This window comes from Leopardus geoffroyi, chromosome C1 (genome assembly GCF_018350155.1).
Source record: "Leopardus geoffroyi isolate Oge1 chromosome C1, O.geoffroyi_Oge1_pat1.0, whole genome shotgun sequence".
NCBI lineage: Eukaryota > Metazoa > Chordata > Mammalia > Carnivora > Felidae > Leopardus > Leopardus geoffroyi.
Window position 1 is genome coordinate 178478578 of NC_059328.1, and position 26148 is coordinate 178504725.

At 39.9% G+C, this 26148-nt stretch overlaps 1 protein-coding gene across 7 annotated transcripts in view; it reads left to right on the forward strand.

The window, feature by feature from the left end:
* Nucleotides 1-26148, forward strand: part of MYO1B (myosin IB) — a 190632-nt gene that overhangs the window by 126464 nt on the left and 38020 nt on the right. For 4 of the 7 annotated variants that reach the window (XM_045480562.1, XM_045480558.1, XM_045480560.1 and 1 more), the window contains exons 8-16: nucleotides 1261-1359; nucleotides 2733-2836; nucleotides 4824-4971; nucleotides 5251-5369; nucleotides 11392-11478; nucleotides 12106-12171; nucleotides 19267-19272; nucleotides 21436-21540; nucleotides 24400-24462. In XM_045480562.1, the coding sequence (XP_045336518.1) occupies nucleotides 1261-1359; nucleotides 2733-2836; nucleotides 4824-4971; nucleotides 5251-5369; nucleotides 11392-11478; nucleotides 12106-12171; nucleotides 19267-19272; nucleotides 21436-21540; nucleotides 24400-24462 (797 nt within the window). The remainder of the gene's footprint in view (nucleotides 1-1260; nucleotides 1360-2732; nucleotides 2837-4823; nucleotides 4972-5250; nucleotides 5370-11391; nucleotides 11479-12105; nucleotides 12172-19266; nucleotides 19273-21435; nucleotides 21541-24399; nucleotides 24463-26148) is intronic. The other 3 variants (XM_045480564.1, XM_045480559.1, XM_045480561.1) reach the window with 1 other exon arrangement.

Here is a 26148-nt window from a genome sequence, read left to right on the forward strand (position 1 = left end):
ATAGAAGCTTGGTCACATGATCGGTACAAGCAAACTGCATTTTTATCTTATCTGCTTGTTCTGTCTTCTGCTTTGTGCATCAGTATTTACTTCTTAACTGAAACAGTCAGTCCTTAGAGATGATGAGTAGTACACAACCCCTTCTTTTCTAAATTTTGTCTCACTGGTGCTTTTCAATTTTCAATTTTCTTTCGTTTTGCTTAATATAAAGTCTTCATTATCCTCCATGTATGATTTGAGGGAGGGTGTTGGCAGTTATCCAAGTCAAATGGGCGCTGGAGATGAAAATGAAAACTTGGGAGCATCCCGTTACTATAATTTTTGAATTTACATATTTTTGTTCTTGTTTTAGTCAATTTAATTTTATGTGTCCTTGTAATCCATCTCTTCATTCTTATAAATGACCTTGTGTCTGGGGAACACCCTAGGACTTCTCATTTACCAGATCCGCACTCTTTCATTCTACCTAGGCTCCTCTTTCCATGCTCATATGGATTCCAGAAATACAAATGGAGAAGTTCAATGACCATGCCCAGAGAACTTGCACGTCTTTTCTCTCTCACTCATTTGTTGATAATGTTTAGATTTCAACCTGATTGGAAATCAAATGTGTGTGTTCTCTAAAATTAATAATGGGATCACTGATTCAGAATTTTGTAACTCAATTTGGCTTTTGCCTACAGAATCCAGAGCCCCTGTTATATCACTGGTCGGTGGTAAGCAAGACTTCAGACAGGAATCCCCTCTGCCATTGTACTTACTTTGCCACCTCTTGTGTACTGCCACAATGTCTCTTTTTTGTGGTTGGTTGGCTTTTTTTCCGTCTCTCCCTCCTTCCTTCCTCCTTCCTTCCTTCCTTCCTTCCTTCCTTCCTTCCTTCCTTCATTTTTGCATGAAAGTTTGAAAACTTGATAAGACATCTCATCACTGGATAAAAGTATCTGGAATCAAAGAAAGTATCACATATAACACCAAAAGAATATTAATATGGAAAATGTGTTGTCTTTAATCAGCTTGTCGAATGTATTGTTGAACTTATTTTGCATATTTGCTATTGTTTGAAAAGAACCTGGTTTGTTTAATTTGGTAATTTTAGTTATAGTGAGGCTTCTTCCTGAAAGAACTGAAAATGTAGTTTCTGTTATTATTTCATTAAACACAGAAAATGAAAAAGAAAGTGGGGGGGGGTGGGGAAGAAGAACCATGGTAGATTTGAAAGCAAATTAATAATATACTATGATTTGACTCTTTTCTCTTTAGATCTTTTAGAGAAGTCTCGAGTTGTTAAGCAACCGAGAGGTGAAAGAAACTTCCATGTGTTCTATCAGCTGCTCTCTGGTGCCTCTGAAGAGCTCCTCAGTAAGTCCCTTTTTCTGTGTTTTAATTTAATTTTTAGTGTCAAAGCATTTTCCAAAGCATTCTTTTTAATTTTCTTCAAAATTTTCTATGACTGTGGTTGAAGTGAAGAACATGGTATGTTTGCTTCTGTCATCCTACCCCAGAATTTGCTGGCTGTACGTCCCTGTGTCTCACCAGATGCTGTGCATAGGTCTCAGATGGTTTACTCAAAGAGCTAACTGAATATTGGAGGAGATGGATCATAATTTTGTTTTGATGTTTTATTTGTTTTGGAGAGAGAGAGAGACAGCGCAAACAGGGGAGGGGCAGAGAGAGGGTGAGACACAGAATCCGAAGCAGGCTCCAGGCTCCAAGCTGTCAGCACAGAGCCTGATGCCAGGCTCGAGCTCCTAAATCACAAGATCATGACCTGAGCAGAAGTTGGACGGTTCACTGACTGAGCCACACAGGCACCCCAATCATAAATTTAAACAATAAAATGGAAGAATATAATTGTTTCACTGTGGAAGAAGAAATTAGCAGGAGCCGGGAGAGGAGAACAATTATTAAAAAAAAAAAAAAAATTGCTCAGTGAAAACTTAAAAATAGTGGGAAAACATTTGTAATTGATAAAAGAGTTAAAAATCTGACCTCTGGCTATTTTAGAGAACTAATACAAGTCCATCAGAATAGTATCCAATAACTAATAGCTAAGTGATAAAAGTTTTGAGCAAATAGTTCAAATTGTAAGTATGGAAAGTAAATGACATTTGGGGAAGAATCATTCTCACTAATAATCAACAAGTGTAAGCTAAAACAGCACTGAAGTGTTCACTATTTACATGTATTAGCAAAAGTGATTAAAAAGGACAAAGCTGGCAGAATTGTCAGGCCCTGGTCGGCTTAGAGCTTGTGGGTGTCACTTCAAAGTGAGGACTTCTTCCTGGGGACTAATTAGCAATCCAAAATAAGTCGTAAAATGATCAGAGCCAGGCGCACCATTTTTTAGAATATATCCCAATGAAGTAATTCAAAAGAATCCAAAGAACATTTTATATGAAGACCTTTATCGCTGCCCTAATGTTCAATGGCACGGAAATCACTAGGCAGACATCATGTTACAATGAAATAGTATATTGAAGATGTTTTGTATTATAAAAATATGGAAGGGGGCTCACTACAAATAAATGTAAAAAAGTAGTTTGAAATATGTACAACAGTGGTAAAGGTGGATTTTAGAAAAATGCTGTTGGTATTTGGGTATCAATTTTTGTTCTGTTGATTCAGTATCTAATATATGAAAGTCACTTTCATCTGGAGGTTTTAAGGAATGAGATATTAAAGACGGTTAGACTTACTGAGTAACTTACCAACACGTATGTGTGATTCAATAGATAAGCTTACACTCGAGCGAGATTTCAGCAGATATAACTACCTGAGTTTGGACTCTGCCAAAGTTAATGGAGTGGATGATGCAGCAAATTTCAGAACTGTTAGGGTAAGTAAGATACAGTCCTTTCATTACTGTTTAACGAGGTGCTGCCTTCACCTTATTCTGTGACTGAACATAATCAAGGTAAGCAGCATTCCTTTTCTTTTTTCTTTTTCTTTTCTTTTTTTTTTTAACATTTATTTATTGCTGAGAGACAGAGAGAGACGGAGTATGAGTAGGGGAGGGGCAGAGAGAGAGGGAGACACAGAATTCGAAGCAGGCTGCAGGCTCCGAGCTGTCAGCACAGAGCCCGACGTGAGGCTCAAACTCACAAACCATGAGATCATGACCTGAGCTGAAGTCGGAAGCTTAACCTACTGAGCCACTCAGGCGCCCTCCTTTCATTACTCTTTAAAATGAGTGACACTCTTTTGCTCATTTGGAACTGGTAACAATTCTGAGTTTTCTTAAAACCATAACTCATGCCCCCTAAGGTTTTAGAATTATACAACAATTTATTGTATTCTTACTAAAATCCTACAATATTGTAAAGGCCCATGCTTTACTGGAGCATGCGATTTTGCTATTTATCAACAGGAGCTTTCTCATTATATTATCCTAACTCTTTTAATGCTGTTTTTAAATTCCAAATATTTTTGTAGCCATAGCTTAGTAGTTAATTTCCAACTGTAAGAACTGTCCCAGGAAAGCATTAAATCAATACTGTTTTTGAGAGAAAACTTCAAAAGTCACATGTAAGCCAGAATGAGTAGCATTTCATGTTCATTAGAAAATAAATTATTTTATTTTTATTTTTTTAATGTTTATTCATCTATTTTGAGAGAGAGTACGAGTGGGGGAGGGGCAGAGAGAGAGAGGGTGAGAGAATGCCATGGAACCCAGCGTGGGCTCGATCCCACGAACCCTGCGCTCATGACCTGAGCTAAAATCAAGAGTCGGATGCTCAACCAAATGAGCCACCCAGGCGCTCCTGAAAATAAATTATTTTAAACAATATCCTATCTCCTATGTTTATGTGCGCTTCAAAAATTACTCCTTTATGACATGATATGGTAACTGTACTTTAGCTGTGGTGGTGGGGAGGCAGGAAGTAGGTCAGATTAGCAGAAATAAGACTGGCATCAGTTGATCTTCAAGGCTGAGTGAAAATAACTTGGAGTTCTTTTCCTGCTCTCTCTACTGTTGTGTATGTTTGAAATTTTCCATGACAAAAAAATTATATTACTCCCATTGCTAGGCTAGGTAGTCTCATCACAAACAAACAAACAAACAAATAAAACAAAACAAAAAAGCTGTTGGCATTTATTCTCAAAAAGAGTATTTCTCTGAGTATGTCATTTGTTAAAAACTCTGTAAGCATCCTCATACTGCAAGCGTCTCGCTTCCTGGACATGAATTAAGAGTTGAGTTCAAGTCCAGTTCTATAACTGCCTTGCCTGGCAAATCATTGGCACTTAATAAAAGCTTATGACTGAAGGAATGTTCCCTGTTACCTGTAATGACTTGGGTCGGGCACTTCACCTTTGCAGACCAGTTTTTCTCTTGTAAAATAAACGAGGAGGTTTTTATATAGGAGTCATAAAAGCTTTTTGTTCGGTTTTATTTCTAGCAGCAGAACCCGGTATAAAAAAACAACACGTACTCACACGCATACACGCATGTGTGCACACGTGCACACAGACACACACATACACACCGAGCTGCTGCGGATGAAGCGGGGGGTTGGAACCCAAGGCTTGGCTCTTAGCCTCCTCTTCTTCCAAATTCCTCTTTGCTCCCCTCCACCTCTTTGCCCCAGCATGCAGCGTGCCCCAGGGACCCTTGAATCACAGCTTGAAACCATTAAACAAGCTACAGCCCCAACTGGTGCTGTCAGGTCTGTTCTTAGGTTTCCTCTTGGAGGGCTTATTCTGGGGCGCTTTGTCTTTTTTGTTATTGTGTGTTTAGAAACAAATCTGTTGCATGATTCATTAAAAAAATAATATAAAGAGTGACAGAAAGAAAACAGCTGCTTTTCTCCCCCCACTCCCAGAATGCCATGCAGATTGTGGGTTTTATGGATCACGAAGCTGAGTCTGTCCTGGAGGTGGTGGCAGCCGTGTTGAAACTGGGGAACATCGAGTTCAAGCCCGAATCTCGAGTGAACGGTTTAGATGAAAGCAAAATCAAAGATAAAAATGGTAAGTCAGCAGAGAGTCAACCTTATATAGCAAACTTGCTTTTGAGCATCTGCCCACTTCTTAATCTAGAAAGAAAACTTCTGTTCACTGGAAAACTTCACTGGAAAATGCTTTCCAGCGAAACTGAACAGAAGCATAATTCGAGCTGAGTTTTAAGTCTTCTGAGTTCTACGTTTTATACTATTTGATTTGAATGTGCTTTAGGAAGAACATCCTAAGCCTTGACAAGGATTTTTAGCAGCACATGTGTAGTCACTTTTTGTGTCCGTCCCCCAACAGAGTTAAAAGAAATTTGTGAGTTGACCGGCATTGATCAATCAGTTCTAGAACGAGCTTTCAGTTTCCGAACGGTTGAGGCCAAGCAGGAGAAGGTTTCAACTACACTGAACGTGGCTCAGGTGGGTGAAACATCGTGGCCAGAAAGTGAGTTTTTAAAAAGTCTGTGATATTTTTACATAAGTGGACGCAAAAATTTCATTTTGCAGGTTGTTATCTTAACTGTCCATACTGTATTGCAGACATCATTCTAAGCACTGGGAGCACAGCAGTAAACTAAACAGATAAGGATCCCTGCCCTCGCAGAGGTTAAAATTTTGGTAGGAGGAGTGGCCATAGCCAGTAGGCCTCATAAATAAATGAATTTATACAGCAAGCTAGCAGCAGACAAGGAGAAAAACGAGAGCAGAGTAAGGGAGACCCACTGTGCTGGGGCAGGGAAGTTGCGTCTGAGTGAGCTGGGAAATGATACCACTGGCATGATCTGCCTTGTATTTCAAAGGGTCATTCTGGCTGCAATGTGGAGAGCAGAGTGCAGTGGGAGAATGGGTAAAAGCGAGGTGTCCTAGTTGGGCTACTATAACAGAATACCATAGTCTAGGTGGCTTAAACAAACAAAAAGAACCATTTATTCCTCAAAGTTCTGGAGGCTGGGAGTCTGAGATCAGGGGACCAGCATGGTTGCATTCTTGGTGAGGGCCATCTTCCTGGTTGACAGATGGCTACTTTCTTGCTGTATCCTCTTCATAGGGCAAGGGGTGGGGGAGGGGAGGGTGTGCTCTGGTGTCCTCGTCCCCCTATAAGGACCCCAGTTCCATCATGGGAGCTCTGCCCTCATGACCTCATCTAAATCTATCTCCTAAGGCTCCCACCTTCAAATACCATCACATTGGGGATTAGGGCTTCAACTTATGGATTTGGGGCTGGGAGATGATACAGACGTTCCGTTCATGGCACCAGGAAGCTGCAAGGAATTGTGTGCTAACCTAGAATTGATGGTGTTTGAACCAGGTGGTAGCAGTAGAGTGAGAAGCGGTTACACCTGGGTACATTTTGATGCTGTTGGCTTAAGATGTGGCATGAGAGAAAGAGAAGAGTCAAGGATGGCTCCCAACATGTTTCACTCAAGCAACTGGAAAAGTAGGATTGCCATTCACTAATTTGGAGAACACAGTGGGAGAAGCCAGTTTGGAGAGGCCAGATTGGCTTTCCTGCCTTCCTTTTCGTATACCGTCCATCTGAAGACAATGAAATCTTTCTAAGACTCAAGTCTGATTTGCTTACTTCTGTCCTTTGGTTCAAGTTCAGTGGATGGATGCATGGATGGATGCACATGTGGATGTTACACCAAGGAAGCTTCTGAAGCCCCTTTCAATGTAAAGCCTTTGTTCTACAGCTTAGACATTTTCCCACCCGTCTGTGCTGATCTGCACTGGAATTCAGTGACTGATTCAGCACTTTTGGCACAGAGGCCTACTTTATTCTCACCCTATAGTCCAACTGTATTCTCCTCCTCTTTGTAAGTGGCCTTAAGCATCTGTAAGACAGTAGGTGGATTTAGTCTTTCTCTTTGCCTCTCTGAACTGGTCTTTGCTACTAACCCAAGGATGCCTATGTGTCTGTAGCTTTCAGTGTTGATTTCTTATTTCAGGTGAGGTGCTTTGACTATGAAAAATACTATAACTTCGGTTATATGTAAATTTGATTTGTAACAATCCTCTTCTGGTTAGAACTGTTGTGTGTCCTTCTTCCTAAATTACTGCTTCTGCTGTCATGTCTGTCCAGGTCAGTCTCACTCATGCAAAGTCAGATGGTGAGTCACTGACTTAATCAAGAAAAATTCATTGAGAGCCTGCTCAGCACAGGCCCCCATCTAGACCACTAGCAGGGACATAAGGGATGAAGGAAGATGCCATGGAGAAGATGGTTTCTGAGCCAGCCTTGAAGGATTTAGATGAATAAAGAATGGGCAGTAGGGGGTTTCAAAAAGAAAACTGTGAGAAAAGCCAAGTTTGGAGTCCACATCAGGGGGAGGGGCGGTCTAGCTTGGCCGTAGCTTTAGACACGCGAAGGGGATTCAGAGCAACGTGGCTGGGAAGGTTCAGTGTGGAGGTGGTTCTCAAACATTAAAACTTGAGTGTACCTCAGTGCCACCTGAAGGGTTTGTCCAACACGGTTTGCAGGCTGTGCCCCTAGGCTGCTGTATTCAGTAGGCCTGAGGTAGGACTGAAGAATTTGCATGTCTAACAAGTTCAGTGCTGCTGCTGCCGGTGGTCCAGGGACCACATTTTGAGAACCACTGTACTAAGGTCACACTGAGTTTAGACGTTTTCAATAGGCAGAGTGGGGATCGTTAAGTAAAAAGTATTGCAATGAGAAAATGCCTCCTGTTTAAGAAGGTCCTTTAAGAATATCCACATGTACGTGGATATATATGGAATATATATGTGGGTAAATGTTGGTCTGTTTTTACTGTGTGTTTTACTCTCGCTTTTTAATCATCCTCTCCGGAAACCGGGCCCAGGTGCGTCTTACTTTATAAGCTTGAGTCACCTTACATCACTGGGTTAAACTTTTCCACATTGTTTTAACCTTTAGCATGAAAGAATTTGGCTTGAGGTCCTCGATTTTTCAGTTCCTTATTCAAGTTCTTTTTTTTTTTTTTTTTTAATGTAGGGTTTAGGTTTCTACCAGTCTTACTGCCTAAAAGGTTTTGGTTCCAGCAAGAACTAATTTGTTTTATTAATGTTTCCTCATAGCTTCAGTTCTTGGACCCCATCATCATCCATATTGCCCCATTCCTCATTTTGCCCAAGGCATTTAGATCTTTCCTCAGATACAGTGACTCATGGTGAAATGATAGGAACTCAAGACAGAGTTGTAGTTCAGCTTTTGCCACATCCTCTCTCCTTGGCTTCCAAGCCCTCAGTAATCTGACCCTGCACCCTTTCTTTATCTCAGTTTATTCCCTGCTTCTATAAATGCCATGCTTATTTTTACCCAGTGCCTTCGCTCTTCCTTATCCCTTCCCCACATGGCGTGGCTAATTCTTCCTGCCTGTCTGAATGGTCCATCTAATTACCCCTCATCCAGGAAGATCACATAGTCCCCCTCTTCTCCCTTCTGGGAATTCCTTTTTCCCCTGCTGTTGGACACTCGTTCTCTGATTGTTTCACTCATGGATTTGGTCTCTACCACTCCACTGTAAGCTGCTACAGGGTAGGCCCCCCCATGGCCATGCATCTCTTGTGTTTCCACCTGGGCCACACCTAATCCCAGTCATCGCTGAAGCACATTTCACTTGGGATTTTTTCAGTGCACTTCATGCCGCTGTGGAAGTGCAGTCTCTTCATATTGTGCTTAGAATCTGAGATGGTGAATCCATGCTCTCAGTGTCTTCCTTGATTTCTGTACACCTTGTTAGTGATCCTCAAATGAGAATAAACATTCCTTCCCGTACTGTGGAGGATGTTATTATGGCGATTCGGTGGCATGAATCAGACTCAAGAAATCAGGGCTGGCAGATTGGCAGCCCCTGGTACCAGATATAGCTCAATAGGCATATTTTATTTGATGAAAGGGTAGTTTTGTTGTCTTGTTGTTCTGTTTTGTTTTGTGTGCTTGCTTTTTAAATTTTGAATTTGAGTGCCTTTAGTGTGGAATGCGTCTACAGATCATACTATTTCCCATTCATTTCTGTCATGTAGTCCCTGGAAACATTTGAGTTTGAGACTTCTGGAATAAGTATTTGTTTGAAAGAAATAAAGAAGATGAACATGGGCTGTGAATACATTTTAAAAAATATAAAGGAGTTTGCCAGAAAGAGTTGTCACTATTAGTTCGGTTGCATATTGAAATGGTGGTTTGTTGAAATCAGCACATAGCTAAAAAAAACTGGATGCCATTATGATGACATTCTGTTTATAAATAGGTAATGTTTTGAGGTTATGCGGTGTTTTGAGATAACTGGAATTTACGAGAAGAAAGGGGAAAGGATTAAGAAAGAATTCTATAGGCTCACAAGTGGGATAGGAAAAGGATACTTCAGAAATCGTAATATAAATACATGTATAGGCTTACTCTGTGCCAGGCGCTGTTCTAGGCACTTATATGGCCTATGTGAAGAAAGTAAAAACTAGAAGGAGGATAGAGAAAAGGCATTCATCTAAATCCAGGCTTCTTTCCCCATTTCAGCATATATATGCATTTTCTGCAGTGGAATCATTAACCACTGTTACCCTCCAAGATGACATTGTGTGCTTGGGTTTTATTTTTTTTTGTGCCAATTTATTGATGGATTTTCTAGGGAGAGGTTCAGGATTAGCATGGAAGTGTCAGATGAACTGGAAAGGTACCATAAGCTACGATTTGTTGCCAACGAAGGGCCTATGTTATTAAAGCTGTTACACTTCATTTAGAAAGAAATGTGGGAAAAGAATTTCTGTATAATCTAATAAGTTGTGTTCTTTGTCACATAAAAATGTAAAGCTTTAATAGTAATGCTCAAATTTCTGCTTATAAGCAGTGAAATGCATGCATATGGCCAGAGTATTAAACACAGCAGCAAACTGGAGCGACTAGGTGGCTCAGTCAGTTGAGCATTCAACTCTTTTTTTTTTATGTTTATTTATTTTTGAAAGAGGGAGAGAGAGCACAGGAGAGGGGCAGAGAGAGAGGGAGAGAGAGAATCCTAAGCAGGCTCTGCACTGTGAGTGCAGAGCCCAATTCAGGGCTTGATCTCACGAACTGTGAGATCGTGACCTGAGCCAGAATCAAGAGAAGCGTCTGACTCTTGATTTCAGCTCAGGTCATGATATCAGGGTTGTGGGATCAAGCCCCAGTTGGGCTCCGTGCTGAGTGTGGAGCCTACTTAAGGTTCTCTCCCTCTGTCCCTTTCCTCCCCTCATGCGCTTGCTTGCTCGCTCGCTCTATTTGTAAAACAAAACAAAACAAAACAAAACAAAACAAAACAAAACCCAAAATCCCAGCAGCAGACCGTCTTGCTTTCCTCCCCAGAAGCTGCTGGCGCTCAGGCCTCCCCAAGAGCGCTGCATCACATTGTTGGTGTGCACTAGCTAAATGCTCGTGGCACTCGATATGTGCAGGGGCTCTTAGGTGCTTCCTGGCAAGGCTGACTTTCTCCAGGGTGTGCCTTCTAAGTCAGGGGTGGAGAGACTATGTCCTCTGCCTCTTCTTTGGCAAGTAGCTCTGAAGAGCTTCAAATAAATGAATAAGCAAATAAAAGCATTTATTTGTATTATACTGTATATTGCCCACAGTGTATCGTGACTCTAGCCTCTAGATGTTATGGAATATCTTTTTTAAAATGTTCGGAAGGGGTGCACCTGGGTGGGTCAGTAGGTTAAGCATCCGACTTTGGCTCGGGACATGATCTTGCGGTTCGTGGGTTTGAGCCCCGCAGTAGGCTCTATGCTGACAGTGCGGAGTCTGCTTGGGATTTTCTTTCTCTCTTTCTGTCTCTGCCCTTCCCCTGTTCGTGTTCTATGTCTCTCTCTCTCTCTCTCTCTCTCTCAAAAATAAATACACATTAAAAATTTTTTTTTAATGTTGAGAAGGTTGAATGAAGGAAAACATTTCTGAATCACATCAGTCAAAACCATTTTAATGTTTTTCCGTTGAGTTTCCTTTCCTACGTGTAGGGGTTAAAAAGATATAGTCACTGTATTAAATAGACAGATTTTTATTTTCACAAAACATAAGCATTTTCCATTTTATTACCTAATGTTCATAATGATCATTCTGTGATAACTGTGTAACTTCCCTTTCAGTAGGCTTTCATTTATTTTTCTTACTATTCCCCTGTTGTTGGACTTCTAAAGTGCCTCTGATTTTTCTCTGTTCTGTAATACAGAGATGAGTATCTTTATGGAGAAAGTGTTGGCAATATTTAGAATTAGTTTCCTGGGATGCAAAAAAATATAATGATTGAGGATAAATAATTTGCCCAATTCTCTTAACGGTTTAATTGTTCATCCAGAGTATAGTAAAAACTGGCTCTGAAAATAACTTGAAATACAAGAACTTTAAATATTTAAAAAATACCTTTATTATTTTATTGAAATTAAGCATTGTGACAATCGTGGGTGTTGAGTTTTTCTTGTCTTTTCTTTTCTTTTTCAATAGGCATATTATGCCCGTGATGCTCTGGCTAAAAACCTCTATAGCAGGTTATTTTCATGGTTGGTAAATCGAATCAATGAAAGCATTAAGGTACTGAATCTCTGCAACCAGATAAATCAGCTGTAATAGATGTGTTCAGATTATAAACGTTAAGTTAAAGATATTTTAATTTTATAATCAGATAAGACTGTTCCTTGAAAATAATTTACCTTGCATAGAATTGAAATTTGTCAGGACTCTGTTTTGTTTTGCATAGATGTTTTTGTGAGAAATCTCACGGGTCAGTGGCCTCATGGGTTTTGCAGAGTTAACTCTGAGAGTCTGCATCCCAGGTCCTGGTCGCGGCTCATCTAACTAGTTGTACACACTTGGCTGAAAAGGTCACTTGACCTCTCAACCTACTGATATGTTTGTCAATAAAATGAGGGTATTGGAGTATTGGGAGTTTGAAAGGCCCGACCTATTGTAAGATTCAGTGATTGTTTATTATAATTAGGCGTCACTAATGCCTTCTTTAAATAAGTCATCTATCATTAAAATTTCTGGAAAATTCTATACCAGTATCCTATGTCATAGATTAAAAAACAACAACTAAATTATAGTTATTCTAGTTGTGAAACACAGTTAACTTGTAACATAAGTCTATCTTCCTTAGTATGCTTTTAGTGTTATATTTCAGGCCTAAATTCAACTCATTATTTTAAAACTTTTTTTAAGGCACAGACAAAAGTGAGAAAGAAGGTCATGGGTGTTTTGGACATTTATGGTTTTGAAATTTTTGAGGTAAGCTTTTTTCTATTCTTTGTATTGTTTCTATTCATGCATAATAGTTGGAAATTAAATCATATATTCTATAGACAGCATTTAATATATAGTTAATATAACTTTGAATCTACAAAAAACCTCTGTGCTGATGTAACAAAACGTGTGTGTGTGTGTGTGTGTGTGTGTGTGTGTGTGTGTGTGTGTGTATGTATTATATGTGTGTGTGCTTAACTGCTGAGAGCCAGCATTTTGGAGACAATGCTGTTTAGGAAGAACTTCTTGTATCAGTATTTGACTTTTGTAATTGCAGATTCAAAATTCTTACCGGGCAATTTCCAACAAGGTTTATGGACATCGTGCCTGTAGTCATTCAATCATTTGTAGGAAAGTGAGACAAGATGATGCCATGAAAAAGCCAGGGACGGGAGAGCCAGATGCCAGTCTGGCCTGGCCAGTGCTGGCATTTCATCCTGATGGGCTCAGGCTCAGGGTCTGGATTGGGTGATTTGTTGGGTCTCATCCAACTGCAGTCTTACAGTGTGAGTTCTGTTGGAAAGATTGAAAGAATTTCTGGTAAAGTTCATAATGAATTTTTTAAAAAGACTGCATGCTTATTACAAATTAAATATTTAAAAATTATATACTTATATTGGAATTTCCTATTTATCCTTTTGCTTTGACATTTAGAAGTTGTTTTAAGAATTTTTGTTTCTCTTTGTTTTGCTTTATTTTTTTGTTTTTTGTTTTTTGTTCGTTTTTTTGTTTTTTGCTCCTTTCCCCATTGTAAGGATCTTTTAAAACTCTTATTTCTCGGGAGTGGTATTTTAGTTTGGTTCAGGAAAATGACAAGTAGATCAGGCTCCTCCTCTCTTCATTCTCCCCATAAGTAATGATTTGTGAATTCCTTTAAATAACCAGGCCCTGCCCAGAATGACCACCAAAAGTGTTTATGTGTTCCAAATTATCAGGTTCACAGAACAGAAAAAAAAACATCAGCCCCCTCCCTGCAGCTAAGCCAGGACTTTCCAACAAATATCTTTTTCTTACAACATTTATTTTTGTAATAAATTTTTGTAAATCAAGATCCCTGCTTGATTTTGTAAATCAAGATCCCTGCTTGATCATGTTCTGTATTTAGTAGCCAGGGGTAAATCATTCTTGAGGGCTGACTGTATGCAAGCATTGTGGGAAGTGTTACATATATTGTCTGATTTAATTTTCACAAACACTTCATGAAATAGTTACTACTATTCCTGTTTTACAGGTGAGTAGGTGAGGCTCTGAAGGTCAAGTCACTATGCTGGAGTTACATGGCTACAAAATGGCAGACTCAGGACCTAAATCCTAGGCCCCCTTCATAAATAATAAAAAACCTCTGATAGGGCCTTTTTGTTACTTTTCTCCCCAAACTCACAGGGTCCCCAGTACCTGGAAATAAAGGAGAAAACCCAAACATGTTAAGTTTCTCAATCCCTATTTCTGTACCATTGTCCTCATTCCAAACTGACCAGCATGGGGAACACCCCTGGAGTTCTTCTGCGTGCTGGTGGCCAAGCGTGGGACACCTGTGCTGTGTCCTGCCTGCTGCCCCCTGTCCTGCCGACCATTGAAAACTGTTCTTCAGCACAATGTCCACTTGTATTGATGCCTCTTTAGCAGACTACGCAAAAGAAAGTTTCTGGTCTTGTGGCAATGGGGAAGAATTTGAGGTTTGTGAGTGAGGAGAACTTCTTGAGTATACTCAGAACTCATGGTGATGAAATTACTTTCTTTCTAGCAAGTCCTCAGGTTACTGTTACCAAAGGGCAGCCGGTCAAAATCATTGTTTATAGTTGGCAGGGAAAATGATTTCTTACCTAGCACACTGCTGATCTATATTTAGATGGTTTCAAGAACAGGACAAAAGTAGAGATCTTACTAGAAAGTTAGAAGGAAACACACACACACACACACACACACACACACACACACACACACACATTTAATGATGTATCTAAAATCAAAGAAACTGGTTTTATTTTATTTTTATGTTGCCATAAGAAGATTTATTGATCTGTTAGGCCAGGTGCCTAATGTCATGTCACAATACATGAAAACTTTTTTTGATAGGATAATGGGGTCATGAGGGGACATCAGCTTGTCTTTACATTCTGGTCTGTCCTAAGATCTAATCAGCCATGTGGTAAGTGACCACACAGCACTCAGGGAGCTGAGTTATACCCCATGAGCAGTTTAACCATGCCTAAGTGAGGAAGTCATTTGTCATTATTTATTTACTGCCTAATAGGAATCATATTCCTGCGCTAAACAAGACAGCTGTTCCTTCCCTGCATGGAGCCTACAGTGATATTAGCCGACCCTAAGACGGAGGGTCTGTTCCTGGCTGAGGGCACATCCTATCTGGTAGGAAGGTCTAATCAAGAAACTAGGTTACTTTTTAAAAATGCGTTTGCTACAGATCTAATCCAAACAGAAGTTAGAGGGGCGCCTGGGTGGTTCATTCAGTTCAGCTTCGGACTCTTGATTTCGGCTCAGGTCATGATCTCGTGGTTCGTGAGTGTGAGCCCCGTGTTGGGTTCCATTCTGTCAGTGCAGAGCCTGCTTGATACTCTCTCTCTCTTCTTCTCTTTCTGCCCTTCCCCTTCCCTCCCTCCCTTCCCCCCACCAAATAAATAAACTTAAAAACAACAACAACGACGACGAAGTTAGGTGTTCTGAGTGGACACAACCTGTAACTTGGGACGGGGTAAAACATCCTGTAGCAATGTGGCAATATTTTTTACTTAATGGCCAATTCAGGTTTCTCTCCAAGCCCATCTTGATGAATGTGCTTCACTTCTGCAAGTTATATCCTGATTTTACTCAACACTGTTACAATTATGGACTTCAGTTATGAAAACGCCTGCATTATATTTGAAAATGCCCTTCTTTCTTCTTCAGAAGAATGTTCCAGCTCAGTAGTTCCTAAACTTAGCAGCATGTTGGAATCACTTGGGGGAGCTTTACCCAAAAGCAAACAGGTTATATTTTTATTCTTTTTAAACAGAACTTTCAGGAGAGCCTGGGTGGCTCAGTTGGTTCAGCGTCCTACTCTTGGTTTTGGCTCAGGTCATAGTCTCAGGGTTTGAGAGTGCAAGCTTGGGATTCTCTGTCTCCTTCTCTCTCTGCCCCTCCCCCACTCGTGTTCTCTGTCTCTCTCTAAATAAATAAACTTAAAAAATAATAAACAGAACTTTTGGCACGGCATAAGGAATATAGTCACCAATATGGTAATGGCATCCTACGGTATATGTGCTGCCGAAGCGAGCACTAATGGCATCCTATGGTGACAGATGGTAGCTACCCTGGTGGTGAAAACAGCACAAAGTATAGACTTTTCGAGCCACTATGTTGCACACCTGAAACTAATGGAATGTGTGTCAACTGTACTCAAAAAAACAAACCAGAAATTTCAATCAAGGCCAAATTAACCAGTCATGTCTATAGCAGATCTTATGATGGCCCTAAAATCATGAGAAGTTATTTTTCCTTCTCCATGCGATAGATGCTTTGATTTTTTTTCCGTTTCCTTGAGAGAATTAAGACTTGTCTTTCATTATAACTAATCGTTCTCTGCATTTTCCTGTGTAAACTTTCTCAGATTAATCTTCCAAACATCTTGATTCTTAGTAAGCTGCTTAATTATTTATTTTACAATTAAATTTATTTGGGGAAGCACAGAATAGAGATTTGGGTGTATGCTTTTAGATACTTTTACCTGCTCTTTGATACAGAATTAGAAATGGTTTTTTTGCTTGTGATTTATTCACATGCGCACCCCAGATGCCATCCCATCGTTTTCCTGGATTCTCAGCAAAATTAGAAAACATGGAAACGTCAGGAAGTTCATACTGTTGAACATAAGGAAGCCAGATAATTAAGGACTTAAAAGTACCACAAGCTGAAATATAAGGGCGCAAGGTCTGACTTAGGGAGAAGTATTCAGAATCCTCATCAGTGCATAAATGAAAATTTCTGTGATACTGTCTACCCCAGCGAAAATAAACTGATAGAACATAATGAAAATTCTGCCTTTACTTTCCTTGAAATTGACTGCAAGAATTAAGGGTTCTGCCTTGTAGAACACCCTGGGCATCACTTTAAAAATTGGACAGTAAAGGTCCAGAGAAGAAAAAAAATTTTAATGTCTCTAATTCTGCCTCCTGACCCCATTGACAGTTCCCATGAAAACACTTTTCAGCTGAGCTGGTGGAAACCTTTCATCCATTTTGGTCCGTCTCTAAACGGAAGAGGGAAACTGATGCATTAAACCATGGGATGGTGACACATGGATTTGACTGCAGAGCATTCCAGGGCCAGCTGTGTGAATAGCCCTGCCTTGCTGGCCGCATGTGATCTGATGTCAGTTTGGAAAACAGATTAGTGGAACACTGATACCAAAAAGAAGGGGAAGTGAGTTAAAATCCACAGAGAAGAAAAATCTAGCCAGAAATCCTTGTTTAACGTCAGTCCGATTTTGTAAGGGAAGAGAGTTATATAATCCAGACACTCCAATTCCACACAATCAAGTTTGGATGTTCTTGGAACTGATCTCTGAGAGACGTTCGTAGCATCACCATAAAAGAACAACAGCTATTCTTTTTAAAAAATTAAATTCAAGACTAAGTTTTGAGCCATCTGAATCGATTTAGCTTCTTGCTAAGTGCTTATCTGGGAAGTACTACAATTGGCAGGTAGTTTACTGGGAAAATTAATAAATTATTAGCATGCCATAGGCCAAAACAGAACAACAGGCTGGATATTTCACTTTTCATACAATGGAGCTAGTTTCGTGCAGGCAAAGGGCTAGTTATTTTGAAGGGCTAGCTCTTTATTCATCTTGCCCTTTTGAGCCTCATATACATATATGCACCTCATATACATATATTGTATATGAACCATATACAGTAAAGATATGAGAGGCTAGATGCAATGATTGTTCCAAATCAAATGACCTAATAGTTGGGTAAGAGTCAGTATAGCTTGGTAAGTGTGCCTCGTGGTTATGAGATTTGTTTTCTAAATTGTTTTTAGAAGAAAATTGATCCTGGTTATAGGCAGTCCCTTCTGTTCCAGCTTTTTTCCTCTGATTTCGTTCTCCATGTGCTAGAGAACTTGAAGGAGAAGATTTAAAGTACCCTTTAGAGTGAAAATGGAGGGAAATAATATGGTTCATAATAGTATGGACGTCATTACTCTTGCTTTAACCTTTTAAATCAACGCTTAAAGTATTTAAGAAGAGCACTATCAGGCTGTTTTTCTTAAAACTTACCATGTTTGTGTACTGGGAAGAAAAATGTTACGTATTTAAAGAATACAAGACTGAAATGTCTCCCTGTCTCATAGTGTATAAGATATCATTAGCCTCCTCTGTTGCCAAGAAGATACAAAGAAATTAATAACAGGCCAGTATTTTTGATCCATCTTTCAGAATCCTTCCAAGCAGAAAGTTCATAGTTGATACTTAAGAGTATAAACTGGTTGTGAACTTCATTGGGGGGTATGGTTTGCTGCTTCTTTGATGTTGAAAAGGTGGACTCAAACTCAGGAATTCTTGACAGAAACCCTAGACTTTAAAGTTTTGGTATATTACATACTTCTAAACCTACCAAGTTCTTCCTATCCCGGTATACTCTTAGTGACTACAGTGTAAAACAGTATCAAACGTAGACACCTTGCTGTTTACCTGTTTTTCCTAGAGCAATCCAGTGGGGGTGGGATGGTTCTGGGCTCCATTCAAGGAGATGGTATAATGGAAAATTCTGGATGTGCGTATTTGAAGATGTTCCCCAAAGTTTTAGTTTTCTCCCTTAGCCTTTGGGGATAAATGTGACTTAGACAGTGGAGACACATTCCATGCATGGGGCATGGGTAGAAAACTGGAGACGGGAGGGGAGATGAGTCATTCAAGTTCCTGCCCACTTCCTCCTTAGGAGACTTTGATTCATGAGACTGACATGTGGGAGACAACGCCCAGCTCAGGGATCTCTGGCCACCCACGGTTCTCGACACACAAAAAGCATCCAAATATCAAATTGCTTCGGGGCCTTTGTATTCATGTGATGGTTCCTAGATCCAGTTTAGCTGTTTTCTAAAGGGAAGAAGGACCCGAGTGGAAAACCCAGCGGTGTTTAGTGCCTGTGTGCGTGAAGTCACGTTCAGAGCCTGTGCAAGGTGCAGCTATAGGAACTGCTACCAGGCTGCTCCTTAATTTTTTTTCTTTTTTTGCAAATTATAAACTTTTGCATGTTATTTTTAATGATTCGTGAAGTCCCATTTCCCCAAACATTTGGACAATGTCAACAACTCAAACACAGATCATAAGAAATGCGATGGCCTTCAATTTTGGCAATAATGATTGCTCTGGTGATTTGTAACACGTTTTGCAGGCTGTGAGGTATGTTTGCAATAAATGCTCAGATACTTCTGTGGGGAAGTAAGCTGGTTTCTGCCTTGGTGATTGTGCTGTTCTATTTTGTTTTTGTTCTTTAAGCAACAGGATAAGGTAGGAGAGACCAGTTTTTTTCTTAGGCTGTCTCCAGAACGCTCTCTCCTTACCACATTGTTTATGTTTGAAGGAGAGACATAGCAGGGACAGCACGGGGGGTGAGGGGGAGTGCGGTGGTGAGAAAGAGGAGCTGCTTCTGGATCTTGCTGGATCTCTTCACTCTTGTGGTGACCTGCTAATTGCCTCTGTCTCTGACTCCCTGGGGCGATGGGTTATACATACACGTTTTTCCTGATAATTTAGAATTAGACGCATTAAATCCTGAAGCCTTGGGACTTCAAGCAAGTCACATGAGGTATTGTCTGAGTCAGACTTTTTATCCTGCGTAGCTCACGCCTCGCAGAACCACAGTTCAGACACCACTTGTAGGTATTGTAGACCTGTGGTTTGAACTGGTTGGACGTGTGTCTTGATCTCGGAGTTTTATGCCAATCAGAAACATAGCCCGAATGGTAAAATCTGTCATTTGCACCAATGAATAACTGTCGGTAAGTGTTTACTGTTAGAAGTTTATGGCAAATTAAGAACTGATTGCATTTTGTATAATCTGTCCCTTTTTGCACCAGAATGCAGTAAGTATGAACTGTTTGCAGTGACAGTCTGTTGCATGCTCCTGTGTTAATGGCTTCTCCAACTGTGTGGATTTTGCAGTAAATGGCCATTGATTAACTGTGTGCAGATATGAAATAGAGAATTCATACAGGAATCTTTAAATGTTGAAGGGAAATCCAGTTGAGTTCTAACTTACTCCTTGAGTGGCATTGTAATTGTGAAGCTTTGCCTCTGATTTCTAACCTGCTTGTGTGTATTTCATAGTCCTGTTGCAGAGCGTACTTCAAGCTGTTCACGGTCATGTGATGTGTCCAAGGACACTACTTATTCTCCACTTCCTTTTCCTCATTAGTTACCATATGAAGTTCAGCATCATTTTGCTTAAATGGCTCCATGAGCATAGACTTATTAAATTAACAGAAAGGATTTACTCCATGAATTTCATGGAAACCCATTAAAACTTTAATTTTATTTGTAAGTTTAATTTGGGGTAGTGGTATTCTATAAGGATATATTTTACCAAACTAAGAAAGCCAGACTTCCTCATTGAGAAATGACCTTATCCTGACCATAATCATAATAAGGCATCAATCCCAGATGGGCTTGTGCTTCTGACAAAAATTGTTAAGTTCCAAAGATTAGAACACATAGCTTTTAAAATTTTATGTGAAAATGAGTATTGGGGAAGTCCCTTTGTACCTAAGACTGTGTTCGTCTTTAAAATCAGCGTGTGCCCTTTAGTAAGAACCTGCAACATTAAAAACAAAAAACAAAATAGCTTTTATCCTTGACCAGATTTAGCATTAAAAGATTAGTCAGTGATAGTGTGTATGTGTCATTTAAGGTTTAGAGGTAGAAGTTTTCCCTGATTAATTAGTTCATCACTGGTGATAGGAAACCCTTAGCTGACTTCCGGCAAAGAATGTGGTCAGATACCGCGTGACTTTTTTGCTTTCGTCACTCACGGAGAGATTCGAAGGCCAGTTGCTCTGTGTTTTCACAGGAAGCGACGAGCTTCAGTTTCACGCCTGGACACTCCTAGCTCATTAGGCCAGGAATAGCCACCTCAGTGGGACAGGAGTCAGGTTTATCAGTGGTGAGGTCATACCATCCCTTGCTCCCGTGGCTACCATCTCCTGTCTGCAAAGACATATGATAGAGGTGAAGAGAACATGTTTTCTTACCAGATCTACCTCTTCCGGAATGGTGTGGTTCTTGGCAAATTGTATTCATTCCACAGGCACGCATTTTGTGCCCTCAGTATATATGTCAGTACATTAAACCCTGCGGATTGTTCAGAGATGATTTAGGTATGGATCTTGCATCGGAGTTCATAGGAGGTAACTCTAACATGAAGAGAAACTGCTGAGGGGCCGAAGGGTGATAAATATGTGAGCCTTCTGAGAGAAGAGAGATTGTTTCTCGCTGGGGAGATGACTTTGATGTGCCGATTCCCTTGGGTCTCTTATTTTTTAGGCACTTCACTCATTCATTCACTCATCAAGAACGTGTGGAGAACTTGCTAGGTGCAAAGTCCTGCGCAAGGCATGGGCTTACGTTGGTCAGCAAGAGAGATACATGGTCAGCCCTTGCCCTTAAGGAACATACAGTCTAATGAGACAGATGAGGCTGAAACTAATCAATACATGTGTACACATATGCACACGCACACACGTATATACACACAGCATGATTTTTTAAAAAGTGCTGGTATCTAAGAGTTTGAATGAGGGAGCTGACCTCAGAAGGGGGCAATAAGTGGTCAGGTCAGGAAGACTTTCTTGGGCTCTAGAGTTTCACCTGAGAGTGGAAGATTGAAACTTGGGTGACAGAGATTATAAAGCTCACTGTTCCTTTTCTGATCCTTTAGGAGAAACTTTTTTTTTTTTTTTTAACCACATGTAGAGTGCTTCTCTGTCAACTAAAAGTCTTCATCTTTCAAATACTGCATAACGTGTGTATACCTCATTCATTCACTTGACTCGTGAACCATTTCTTGAGTGCCTGCGGTGTGCAAACCCTCTGTGTGCTGGGCCTCGGTGTCCCAGGAGCTGTGTGCTGGGCTGCAATTAAATCTGCGAGATGGCGTGTGATGTCTCTTATGGATTGAGCTGTTGGAGCATCGCTGCTGTGGGACAGCTAGTGCATGGTTCATAAGGCCGTTTTCATTTTTCTCCATATAGGACAACAGCTTTGAGCAGTTCATTATTAATTATTGTAATGAAAAGCTACAACAGATCTTCATTGAACTTACTCTTAAAGAGGAGCAAGAAGAGTATATACGGGAGGTAATGTTGAAATATATGTTTTTTAAATGTTCCTTTTATACTCATAATACAAATTGTGGATTTAGAAGCCTATCTAAACATGATCCTAAAATCAGATTTATCTGAGTTTAGCCATGTTGTGTCTCTTAAAAACCCATTTGTTATGACATCTAAGCTACCTGGGAATATCTTTGCTGCTCTGCTGCTAGTGCCTCGAACAATGCCTGGCACATAGTAGGTGCTCAGTGAACATCAGTTGACTGACTTGAGTCCTGGTGGATTCTAGTGCAATGATGTAAAATAATAGTGTGTTTAAAAAAAAAGAGTCTGAGATGAATGGACCAACAACTGTGACATCCATACAAGGAAACACTACTCAGCAGTTAAAAAGGAACAAACACGGGACGCCTGGGTGGCTCAGTCGGTTGAGCGTCCAATCATGATCTTGCGTTCATGGGTTCGAGCCCCGTGTCGGGCTCTGTGCTGACAGCCCAGAGCCTGAAGCCTGCTTCGGATTCTGTGTCTCCCTCTCTCTCTCTGCCCCTCCCCCACTCGTGCTCTGTGTCTCTCTCAAAAATAAATAAACATTAAAAAATTTTTTTAAAAAAGGAAGAAACGCCATTTGAAACACCAGGGATGGACCTAGAGGGTATTATGCTGAGTGAAATAAGTGAGACTGAGAAACACAGACACCGTATGATTTCCCTCCTGTGGAATCTAAAAAACAAAACAAATGAATAAACAAAAAGCAGACCGATAAACACAGAGAGCAAACTGATGCTTGCCAGAGGGAAGGCGGTGGGGGATGAGCAAAGTGGGTGAAAGGGAGTGGGAGATACAGGTTTCCAGTTATGGAATGGATAAGTCACAGAAATAAAAGGCCCAGCATGGGGAATATAGTCCATGGACTTGAAGTAGTGTTGCATGGTGACAGATGGCAGCCACACTTGTGTTGGGCATAGACTAAGGTATAGACAAGTTGGGGCACTAGGTTGTACACCTGAAACTAATGTAACAGTATGTCACCTCTACTGAAAAAAAATTTTTTTAAACCAACAAATACTTGATCATGTGCTCATCTGAAGAATTTTAATCATGGCTTTTCCAGAGTAAAACATATTAAACATGAAAGGAAAAAAATAATAAAATAAAAATGGTGGTCCGTTGTCCAAAAAAAAAAAAAAGGAAAGAAAAAGGAACAAACAATTGATAAACACCATAAAATGAAGGATTCTCAAATGCACTAATGCCAAATGAAGGAAGCCAGACTCAAAAGTCTGCATACTGTATGATTCCGTGATATGTTGTTCCAGAAAAGGCAAAGTGACAGAGACAGAAGAGTTGGTCATTGCCAGAGGACGGGAGTCGTGAGAGTGTGACTACCAAGGGGAAAAACAAGGGAATTTTGGTGGTGGTTACATGACACCATGCATTTGCCAAAACTTATGAGAACTATACACCCAAAAAGTCAGTATCACTCTGTATAAATTTGAAAATATTTTGAGGCTTTGTTCAATCTTGAAAAGCACTGATTTCCTAAAATTTTATAATAAAAACAGGTAATACTTATTAAGCTCTTACTGTATTGCCAGGTGTTGTACAAGTGCTGTGTATGGATTATCTCAATGTAATTTGAACGTAATCAGAATTAGTGTTTACAAAGTCCTTGTATCCTTAATTGTAAAACCATACTTTGTTTTCATCCTTTCATTTTTTAAATAGTTAATGTTTTTGGAAGTATAAAATTATTTCAGACAAAAGGAGAAATCATTATATTCTGCATATGTTGTGTTATATTTTTGTTTCCTTTTCATTTATTTGCTTTAATATTTGAATAATGATACTACCTATTTTTCTTCATTTTCTATAGCATAGTTGTAAATCATTAAAGACACTGAATCCTTTTTTTTTTGCCTCAATATAGATTTTTCTAATGTGATTGTTATCCCCAGTGACTTAGTAAAATAACCCATCTACTTGAAAGCTACATCATAAATATTTCATCTTTCTTTCAGAATGATCATCATGGTTTAGAAACGTTTTATACTTTTCTGGCACTTTTTTAACGTAAACTTCCTAAAAGCCAGATTCATTCCCTTCCTGTCTTCTTACCATAAAGAGATTGCCCCAACTTTGATGTGTAACTTAAAAGTTTGTACAGATTGTCTGAGACACGTCTAAGAATATATAGGAAGATCCCTAGCTTGCTGTATGAATTAAATTTCTTCCCCTTAGAAGAAAAATAAATGTTTACACTTATGGGCAGAGTATAAACAGATCCAGAACGATTACATTTAGCCTCACAGATTTGGCTTTGTAGCTAGCATTAGAACCAGTGGGTTGGTTTTTTTGTCTTTCCTTATGTTGAAAATATTTTGTCTTAGCACTGGGATATTTTTACATTTGAAATAGTCAACTGCCCTACAACATGGGATTGACTCTAAAATTAATTTTTTCCTTGTGATTACAAATCAAGAACAGAAAAATGTAGGCCCTAGATTCCTGGGATCAAGTTCTGACTTATTTCCTTATAAACATTGTAAATATACACAGAGTAATATTGACCCAAGGGCCTGTTGAGTCCGTGTTTGGCACAGAGCCAGGGGAGTGCATGGGAAATTGTCACAGATGGCAGAGTGGAATGAGGGGCAGTCTCAGAACAGGTCAAGGGTGTTCCTTCAGTCACATCGTGTCAATGGCGGACTGCTACAATTAGGGAAGTTTTGGGAACCGGAAGATGACATTTGCTGCATTATTGTGTAAAGGAAATATTCAGAGAGGAAGTGAAATATATTAAGATGGCAGAGTCTGTTTTATAGATGGTAGTGTTGTAGTATCATCATCGTATGGAATCTGATTTTGTTCTGTTTTCTTTCTCAGGGCATAGAATGGACACACATTGACTACTTCAATAATGCTATCATTTGTGACCTGATAGAAAATGTGAGTATTAGGTATAATTTTCTAAAAAATTCTCAGTAATAATTTACTGCTTACAAAAGACCTCACTGCCTTGGTGTCTTCATGATTTTGACACTTCTGAGAGCTGTGGAGTTCTAGAGACTTTATTGTAGCCATGAGGAATCATACACAGTTCTTGAACACACATATAGACAGCTGGACATTTTGATCCTTGGCTAGGATTTCCTGTGCTCATCTTGTGGTCGCATCACAGAGCCCTTTAGGGCATTAATATGCCTTAGATGCATCATTCTTTTCTGTATACTGGTAACCCAGGTCCGGTCCGTGGCTCCTGGGAATATGAGCACTGGTCAGAGGAGGCTCTGAAAAAAAGGTTTTCGCCAAATCAAATATCCATTTCATTTCTAAAACTCTAGTAACTTCTTCATATCCCGTTCAGTGGTTATTACCAAAAAGATAATTATTGGTGAGGATGTGAAGTAAAAGGAACCCCTGTGCACTCCTGGTGGGAATGTAAATTAGTGCAGCCATAACAGAAGATAGTATGAAGGTTCGTCAAAAAATTAAAAATAGAACTACCATACGATGGTAGCAATTCCACTTTGGGAATATATCCGAGGGAAACGGAATCAGGATCTTGGAGAGAGAGATTTACTCCCATGTTAATTACAGGGTTGTTCACAATAGCCAAGATATGGAAACAGCCTAAGTGTCCGTCTATAGATGAATGGATAAAGAAGATGTGTGTATATACAATGGCATGTTATTCAGCCACGAGAAAGAAGGAAATCCTGTCATTTGTGACAACGCAGATGGACCTTGAGGGCATTACACTAAGTGAAATAAGTTAGTCGGAGAAAGACAAATGCATGACATCATTTATATGTAGAATCTAAAAAAGCCAAAGAAACAGAAGAGAATGGCAGTTGCTAGGGGCTGGGAGTAGGGGAAATGGGGAGATGTCAGTCAAAGGGTACAGACTTTCTAGTTGCAAGATGAATAAGTTCTAGAGATGTAATGTGTAGCATGGTGATTACAGTTAACAGTGCTATATTATGTATTTGAAAATAGTTAAGAGGGTAATTTTTAAATGTTCTCATCACGAAAAAGAAATGGTAATTATGTGATGTGATAGAGCTGTTAACTAAGGTTATGGTGGTAATCATTTTGCAATATTGAAAGGGTACCAAATTATCGCCTCGTATACCTCAAACTTACACAGTGTTATATGTCAATTATATCTCAGTAAAGCTGGGAAAAAATTTTAAGTAAATAAAGAACAGGGGCGCCCGGGTGGCTCAGTCAGTTGAGCGTCCGAGTTCGGCTCAGGTCATGATCTCACGGTCTGTGAGTTCAAGCCCCACGTTGGGCTCTGTGCTGACAGCTCAGAGCCTGGAGCCTGCTTTGGATTCTGTGTCTCCCTCTCTCTCTGCCTCTCCCCCACTCATGCTCTGTCTGTCTGTCTCTCTCTCTCTCTCTCTCTCTCTCTCTGTCTCTCTCTGTCTCTCTGTCAAAAATAAATAAACATTTTAAAAAATTTTTAAGTAAATAAAGAACAACAAAAAAACATGCCCTTCAAGTTAAGATAAAGGAAGATGAAGGGAGAGTCATGGGAGCTGAGTTAAGTAGGACCCCAGGAGTGGCTCAAGTATTGACCTAGCCTTGGTTCAGAGAACCTATGTGGGGGATGTCTTGTGTGTGACTTTG